This window comes from Entelurus aequoreus, linkage group LG21, assembly GCF_033978785.1.
Source record: "Entelurus aequoreus isolate RoL-2023_Sb linkage group LG21, RoL_Eaeq_v1.1, whole genome shotgun sequence".
NCBI lineage: Eukaryota > Metazoa > Chordata > Actinopteri > Syngnathiformes > Syngnathidae > Entelurus > Entelurus aequoreus.
Window position 1 is genome coordinate 49,266,656 of NC_084751.1, and position 8,776 is coordinate 49,275,431.

The window sequence follows — 8,776 nt, forward strand, 5'->3', positions numbered from 1 at the left end:
CAAATACAAAAAATATAAGAGATTATTTTGAGGTCAACCAGCATCCTGGAATTCAGATTTTACTGCATTAGTCCCACGTTTGTTTTGAAGCCAACAGAAAGTGTTGAGAATCTCTTGGTCTTCCCTCCTTTCCTCCTCCCTCGGGTTCAGAGTGTTTTTTCCCTTTTACACTGCGGCACAAACCCCTAAACTTGTAATCACAGCCCACGTAATTGCAGTGGCTTGCATCATTGTATCACAAGGAGGAACAGCCAGGCCACTCACTCACAGAAAATAACACATTGAGAGTCCAGAAATGTATTTGTTTCTTTAAAAAGAAAATCTGGCAGATGTGTTGGTGTCATTTTAGTGCTGCCTCATTGGAATTACATTTGTTGCACATTTTTTGGCCACGAGTGTTACCCAGAAGGTTAGCAACTAACTATGGCAAACCTGGTATTTGAACACATTTCCTAATTATCCAAAGAGAAAAAACATAATTGTGTGGTACCTCAACTTAAGAGTGTTTAAGATAAGAGCTGTTTCTTGGCTAATTGTTATGCTTTAAGTTGGAAGCAAACATTTGAGTTACAAGCACCCTTGCCATTAGTTGGCGTAGAAAATGCCACAGTGAACCCCGTAAGTCCGCCCAAAACAGCTGGTCTTAATTAGCATTAGCTTGCCATCTCCACTCAGGCATTAAAGGCCTACTGAAAGCCACTACTAGCGACCACGCAGTCTGATAGTTTATATATCAATGATGAAATCTTAACATTGCAACACATGCCAATACGGCCGGGTTAACTTATAAAGTGACATTTTAAATTTCCCGGGAAATATCCGGCTGAAACGTCGCGGTATGATGACGTATGCGCGTGACGTAGTCAGTTAAACGGAAGTTATGGTACCCCGTAGAATCCTATACAAAAAGCTCTGTTTTCATTTCATAATTCCACAGTATTCTGGACATCTTTTGCAATTTGTTTAATGAACAATGAAGGCTGCAAAGAAGAAAGTTGTAGGTGGGATCGGTGTATTAGCAGCGGACTACAGCAACACAACCAGGAGGACTTTGTTGGAGAGCAGACGCGCTAGCCGGCGACCTCACCTTGACTTCCTACGTCTCCGGGCCGCCAAACGCATCGGGTGAAGTCCTTCGTCCTTCCGTCGATCGCTGGAACGCAGGGGAGCACGGGTGTTGATGAGCAGATGAAGGCTGGCTGGCGTAGGTGGAGAGCTAATGTTTTTAGCATAGCTCTGTGAGGTCCGGTTGCTAAGTAGGCTTCAATGGCGTCGTTAGCACAGCATTGTTAACCTTCGCCAGCCTGGAAAGCATTAACCGTGTATTTACATGTCCACGGTTTAATAGTATTGTTGATTTTCTATCTATCCTTCCAGTCAGGGGTTTCTTTTTTTTGTTTCTATATGCAGTTAAAGCACGATGCTATCACGTTAGCTCATAGCTAAAGCGTTTCGCCGATGTATTGTCGTGGAGATAAAAGGCACTGAATGTCCATTTCGCGTTCTCGACTCTCATTTTCAAGAGGATATAGTATCCCAGGTGGTTTAAAATACAAATCCGTGATCCACAATAGAAAAAGGAGAGAGTGTGGAATCCAATGAGCCAGCTTGTACCTAAGTTACGGTCAGAGCGAAAAAAAATATGTATTTCACTGCATTCTAGTCCGTCACTCTAACGTTCCTCGTCCACGAATCTTTCATCCTCGCTCAAATTAATGGGGTAATGGTCCGAATAGCTCTAGCTGCGTTGAAAACAATAGGAAAATATGAGGGAGTGAACAACTGACAACGTCACGCTACTTCCGGTAGGGGCAAGGTTTTTTTTAATCAGAGACCAAAAGTTGCGAACTTTTTGACTTTAATTGATTTGATTTCTATACTAAATCCTTTCAGCAAAAATATGGCAATATCGCAAAATGATCAAGTATGACACATAGAATGGATCTGCTATCCCCGTTTAAATTAAAAAATTTCATTTCAGTAGGCCTTTAAAAAAAGAATAGACCTAAAAATGAGCGATCATCAATCTTCACTATGACGTCCCTTTTGTTACTTGAGTGACATTCACGGCACCCGAGGGTCTAGTGAGATGATGCTGCCAGATCATTGTTAAGAAAAAACGACCGGCAGGAAGGCGAGAAACACTTTTTATTACAACAGACTCTCGCGTCGTACCTGCTGTCAAAACCCTAAAGACCGACCGCACAGTTCATGTCTTCACAATAAAAGTACTGCTCCATCCTGCCTGCACTAACAAAATAAGAACAAGCTAGCAAGCTACAGAGTTTGCTGTGAATGTATTTCTTACGAAGTGTATAAAAACAAATATTGAAGATGGACAAAGAGGAAGCTAAAAAGCAACCACCGATAGAAAATGGATGGATATTTATTCAATTAATGAATTATTGAAAATGATGAATTGACTTAGAATCGGGATGAATAACAATCGCGATTTGGATTTGAATCGATCTTTTGTGCACTTCGAGCAAAAATTATCAATTATTGCATACTAACAAAGCACTACCACTTTTTTTGTCAAACTATCCCACACATACAAGATACACTGAGTTGTTTAAATAATAACCCTTGCTATCACATTGATATTAATAATAATAATAATGATAATAATAACCCTTGCTATCACAATGATATTAATAATAATAACAACCCTTGCTATCACAATGATATTAATAATAATAATAATAACAACCCTTGCTATCACAATGATATTAATAATAATAATAATAATAAAACCCTAGCTATCACAATGGGTGGCGTGGCGAAGTTGGTAGAGTGGCAGTGCCAGCAATCGGAGTGTTGCTGGTTACTGGGGTTCAATTCCCACCTTCTACCATCCTAGTCACGTCCGTTGTGTCCTTGGGCAAGACACTTCACCCTTGCTCCTGATGGCTGCTGGTTAGCGCCTTGCATGGCAGCTCCCGCCATCAGTGTGTGAATGTGTGTGTGAATGGGTGAATGTGGAAATAGTGCCAAAGCGCTTTGAGTACCTTGAAGGTAGAAAAGCGCTATACAAGTATAACCCATTTATTATTTATCATTTAATGATATTATTAATAATAATAATAATAATAATAACCCTTGCTATCACAATGATATTAACAATAATAATAACAACCCTTGCTATCACAATGATATTAACAATAATAATAACAACCCTTGCTATCACAATTATATTAATAATAACAACCCTTGCTATCACAATGATATTAATAATAACAACCCTTGCTATCACAATGGTATTAACAATAATAATAATAACAACCCTTGCTATCACAATTATATTAATAATAACAACCCTTGCTATCACAATGATATTTGTATTTCAAAATGGTTAAGTTTGAAATTTAGCACCAACAGGTTAGTAAACATGAATGAATGAAAGCACCATCACTGCTCTTTTCCCTCACTTCTGTCCAGCGACGTGGAGCCTACCTTGTGGCCCCCAGGGGTGACGCTGCCATGTGGCCCCGGGGACAGAGGCTCCTCGGCGGCGGACAGCGGGTGGACAATGTCTGCGAGGTGCTTCTGCCCCGAGCTGGCCAGGCCTCGCGGGGCGCCGACACTCATGGCGCGGCAGGCGGGGAGCGGAGGCCAAATTTACCGCGACTATTAGTTGTTTGTCCGCTCCTCGGCTCCTCGGCTCCTAAGCTCCGTGTGTCTTCCTGCAGCTTGGAGCCGCTATTTGCTCTGGTAGTCAGCACAGCTCTACTGCGCAGCTGCGGAAGTTAAACGCTGAGAGACCGGAAGTAAACACCGTGACTGTCTGTGACAACGAGACGCGCACAATTACTTTGAATAACGTATGTATTTTCTCCCGTTAAATGGAGTTTGTAGTATCACAATGAGTTTGATAACAGTATGTATTTTATGTTTTTGAATTTGAAGGTTTGTCATATTTGTAATCAGGCATCCGCACGGACACCTTAGTACGGCGCCCGAGAGAATCACCGCGCGAGGACACAAGAAAGCAGACACGTGGTAGGCGACACGTTGCAGGCAAATAAAGCAAAGACTTACTTTATTATCTCCAAAGACTTACTTTATTATCTCCACTTAATCTGTCTTTTCCCTCGTCGATATGACCGCTAATCCTCCAGGACCAGGTAAACTTACTCCCTGTGCGAGTATGACGGCAGCGTCTTCTTGTGCTTTGTCCTTATCAAGCCTGCCGAACTATTTCACTCTTTTGCTGTCCGTGCTCTTTAAACTCAGTACCATTTAAAGCTGACACCAAAACTCTGCTTAATTCTATGGAGATTGTACTCATGTATGTATTTATGATATTACACCAATTTGTTGGCTTCTACAACTGTTAGTTAACCATAGGACTGGTTGTACAACTGTTAGTTAACCATAGGACTGGTTGTACAACTGTTAATTAACCATAGGACTGGTTGTACCACTGTTAATTAACCATAGGACTGGTTGTACCACTGTTAATTAACCATAGGACTGGTTGTACAACTGTTAGTTAACCATAGGACTGGTTGTACAACTGTTAATTAACCATAGGACTGGTTGTACCACTGTTAATTAACCATAGGACTGGTTGTACAACTGTTAATTAACCATAGGACTGGTTGTACAACTGTTAGTTAACCATAGGACTGGTTGTACCACTGTTAATTAACCATAGGACTGGTTGTACAACTGTTAGTTAACCATAGGGCTGGTTGTACCACTGTTAGTTAACCATAGGACTGGTTGTACCACTGTTAGTTAACCATAGGACTGGTTCTACAACTGTTAGTTAACCATAGGACTGGCTCTACAACTGTTAGTTAACCATAGGGCTGGTTGTACAACAGTTAGTTAACCATAGAACTGGTTGTACCACTGTTAGTTAACCATAGGACTGGTTCTACAACTGTTAGTTAACCGTAGGGCTGGGTCCAACACATTGTTGTGACGTCAGAAATATGTTTTTGTCAGCTGTGGTCCCTATGGCTGCAGCGGTACTCAGTTGTAATACACTTTTCCACCACTTGTGGCAGTAATCACAATATCAGACAAACAGAAGAAGTCTAGAGCTAAAGTCTTGATAAGTTTCATAAGCGCACAAATTATGACTAAAGGGGTGAAAGCTGTATTTTTATTTGCACTTATATTTTGCTGACAGTATATTTTAGAAACATACATGTTATTTGGAATGTAGTTTTTTAGCACTGCATAATCAGTTTTAATGAGTTACTTCTTGTGCAGTATATTTGATTAGTATTTATTTTTGTAATCAGCCTGACCTAAGCCTTGATGGATTAGTCTACATTTTAGTTTCCTTTTTCATGACCCTAGAAAACATATTTGCCTGGGAAGCCTTATCGAAGCGATGATAAGGTCATATCTGCTTTTTAAAGGGCTGCCACACCAATAGAAGTGTGTGGACAACAAGGGAGACTATGTCAGGGAAAAAAACCCACACATGGTCAAATTGGAGCATTGTAGTCAGCCTATGAGCTTCTCAGCTCACCCTCGTACATACACAATCTGCTTATGGGTGTATTCAGAGTTGCATGTGTATTAAATACCACTGTACTAGTAATTATGTTCTTTTACTAACTGCAGTCTTCCAGAATAAGGCCCGAGTACAAATCCTGGCTGAGCTGGAGAAAGAGAGAAAACGCTTGATGCAGAATCCGTCCATGACCACTCCAGGAGCCAGGTAGCTGAGTATCACAATGTCCATTAAAGTCACACTAACCAGGTAGTTGAGTATCACAATGTCCATTAAAGTCACACTAACCAGGTAGTTGAGTATCACAATGTCCATTAAAGTCACACTAACCAGGTAGCTGAGTATCACAATGTCCATTAAAGTCACACTAACCAGGTAGTTGAGTATCACAATGTCCATTAAAGTCACACTAACCAGGTAGCTGAGTATCACAATGTCCGTTAAAGTCACACTAACCAGGTAGCTGAGTATCACAATGTCCATTAAAGTCACACTAACCAGGTAGCTGAGTATCACAATGTCCATTAAAGTCACACTAACCAGGTAGCTGAGTATCACAATGTCCATTAAAGTCACACTAACCAGGTAGTTGAGTATCACAATGTCCATTAAAGTCACACTAACCAGGTAGCTGAGTATCACAATGTCCATTAAAGTCACACTAACCAGGTAGTTGAGTATCACAATGTCCATTAAAGTCACACTAACCAGGTAGCTGAGTGTCACAATGTCCATTAACCTGTCCCTCCAGAAATATGCAATGTCGCAATTCAACCGTTCCCCGTGAATTATGCCCGCACATTTAGGCCAATCTACGTTGCGTAGCTCAGACCGATATTCCGATATTGTCCAACTCTTAATTACCGATTCCGATATCAACCGATTTATACAGTCGTGGAATTAACACATTAGTATGCCGAATTTTGTTGTGATGCCCCGCTGGATGCATTAAACAATGTAACTTTACCATGAATTAATTAACGTGGACCCCGACTTAAACAAGTTGAAAAACTTATTGGGGTGTTACCATTTAGTGGTCAATTGTACGGAATATGTACTGCACTGTGCAATCTACTAATACGAGTTTCAATCAGTCAATCAAAAACAAGGTTTTCCAAAATAAGAGAGCAACTTCAAATCAAGTTATGGAAAAAAGTGCCAACATGGCACTGCAATATTTATTATTGAAGTCACAAAGTGCATTATTTTTTTTAACATGCCTCAAAACAGCTTGGAATTTGGGACATACTCTCCCTGAGATAATCCTGATACCCACTACAACTATGGGAAATACTATACTTTGACTTTCACAAAGTGCATTATTTTTTATTTTTTTTAAACATGCCTTAAAACAGCAGCTACAAAAACAATGAATGCACACAGCTTCAGTCCAGAGTATACTAGAGCATACTTGCCAACCTTGAGACCTCCGAATTCGGGAGATGGTGGTAGCGGGGGGGGGGTGTATATTGTAGCGTCCCGGAAGAGTTAGTGCTGCAAGGGGTTGTGGGTATTTGTTCTGTTGTGTTTATGTTGTGTTACGGTGCGGATATTCTCCCGAAATGTGTTTTGTCATTCTTGTTTGGTGTGGGTTCACAGTGTGGCGCATATTTGTAACAGTGTTAAAGTTGTTTATACGACAACAATCAGTGTGGCCTGTATGGCTGTTGATCAAGTATGCCTTGCATTCACTTGTGTGTGTGTAAAAGCCGCATATATTATGTGACTGGGCCGGCACACTGTTTGTATGGACCTGACGACAGGTTGTAGAGGACGCTAAAGGCAGTGCCTTTAAGGCACACCCCCATTATTGTTGTCCGGGTGGAAATCGGGAGAAATTCGGGTGAATGGTTGCCCCGGGAGAATTTCGGGAGGGGCACTGAAATTCGGGAGTCTCCCGGGAAAATCGTGAGGGTTGGCAAGTATGCCCTACGTTCGTGTTTTACCGGATATGTACCGCTACGTACAGCGGCGTTTTAAAAAGTCATTAATTTTACTTTTTGAAACCGATACCGATAATTTCTGATATTACATTTTAAAGCATCTATCGGCCGATAATATCGGCAGGCTGATATTATCGGACATCTCTACTGTCAACAGTTCACAAATGCTCTTAACTTGCAGGCGTAAATGTGTTGGAACATAAGTGAAGGGTTAAGTTGAACAAACACTTCAAGCATACACAGAAAATGCAATGATGGCAGACAGCATACAATAAGGAAGCCATTGGTGGTGTTTGTTTTTATAATGACCGTATAATTATTATATATATATATATATATATTATATAACTATTTCAAATAAACCTCTATAAAAAAAAAAAGTAGGTCTGGGTTAGTTTTTTCCTCACTTCAAGTGACAAATGTGTGAAGAATGTACTACCAACCTGATAAGTCCGAAAGAGATTCTATCTCCTCACAGGAATGAGACAAAAATACAACCTTACCTACAGTCTGATTAATTATTACTATTATTGGTAATAATGAATGAATACATTTGACACCGCGTAGATGGACTTGAACTCTGCTTTAAGAGGAGTAAACCTCAACGCAGTATTTGTTTTCCTTTAAAACCTGTGACATTTGAGGTCACCAGGATCACTTCAACCACGGATAATCAATTCATAGGTCGATTCAATGTTGTTGGACAAAGAAAATTAGCCTCAAAACATTGCAACCTTCTTGATTTAAACATGGCAAGAGTATGTAGAACAGTCCTTAGGTCAGGAAGTTAAAAAGACCACGACTTCTTTTGTGAGGAGGTAACTCCTTTAAGGTAATTATTGACCTAATGTACACCCTCAGAAATGTCATTTAAAAGTGATTGATTGTCATTTCTCATCTAAGAGCCCCTGCTCTGTTTGTCCTCATATTCATCTTACAGCAGCCCGATTTCTCGGCCCAGCATGAAGGAGTTCCGGGACAGTGCAGAGCAGCAGCACATTGTTGTCCAGCAGAAAGCAGCCCTGCAGGTGATGCACCTTCTTTAATGACGCCATAATCCATCATCTAAGACACAGGTGAAACTAGTGTGCGCTCTTTCCTTGCAGCATGCACACGCACACTCGTCAGGCTTCTTCATCACTCAGGACTCCTCATTCGGTAACCTCATCCTCCCTGTGATTCCACGCCTGGACCCTGAGTCGTGACGCACACTCCCAGGTTTCTTATCATGTGACCACATACAACATACCAAGACTGTACACCAGTCTTCCATGCCATCACTACCAAACATAGGGCTCATTATTTTCTACACATTGAATTGTTTGGAATGCTGTCTAGGTAATAAAATTCTAATATTCAA

The 8,776-nt window shown here is 40.7% G+C and overlaps 2 protein-coding genes across 3 annotated transcripts in view; one reads left to right on the top strand and one right to left on the bottom strand.

Annotated features, from left to right (window-relative positions):
- LOC133638797 (sorting nexin-30-like) overlaps positions 1–3,736 on the bottom strand; it is a 25,017-nt gene extending 21,281 nt beyond the window's left edge. Inside the window, exon 1 of the mRNA XM_062031756.1 lies at positions 3,454–3,736. Within this exon, the coding sequence (XP_061887740.1) occupies positions 3,454–3,588 (135 nt within the window). The 5' untranslated portion in view covers positions 3,589–3,736. The remainder of the gene's footprint in view (positions 1–3,453) is intronic.
- On the top strand, positions 3,674–8,776 carry LOC133638798 (SOSS complex subunit C-like). 2 transcript variants are annotated; one of them, XM_062031757.1, is made up of 5 exons: positions 3,674–3,821; positions 3,907–4,124; positions 5,584–5,680; positions 8,357–8,444; positions 8,523–8,776. In XM_062031757.1, the coding sequence occupies exons 2-5, from the start codon at positions 4,100–4,102 to the stop codon at positions 8,619–8,621; spliced, it is 309 nt and encodes a 102-aa protein (XP_061887741.1). In that variant the 5' UTR covers positions 3,674–3,821; positions 3,907–4,099; the 3' UTR covers positions 8,622–8,776. The 2 variants fall into 2 exon arrangements, with proteins under 2 accessions (XP_061887741.1, XP_061887742.1); XM_062031758.1 differs by having other exon boundaries at positions 3,710–3,821; positions 3,928–4,124.

Coding starts and splice junctions, on each gene's coding strand:
- LOC133638798 (XM_062031757.1), top strand. CDS start 4,100: ATGACCGCTAATCCTCCAGGACCAG. Junction 4,125..5,583: donor CGCTAATCCTCCAGGACCAG/GTAAACTTACTC, acceptor TACTAACTGCAG/TCTTCCAGAATAAGGCCCGA. Junction 8,445..8,522: donor AGCAGAAAGCAGCCCTGCAG/GTGATGCACCTT, acceptor CTTTCCTTGCAG/CATGCACACGCACACTCGTC.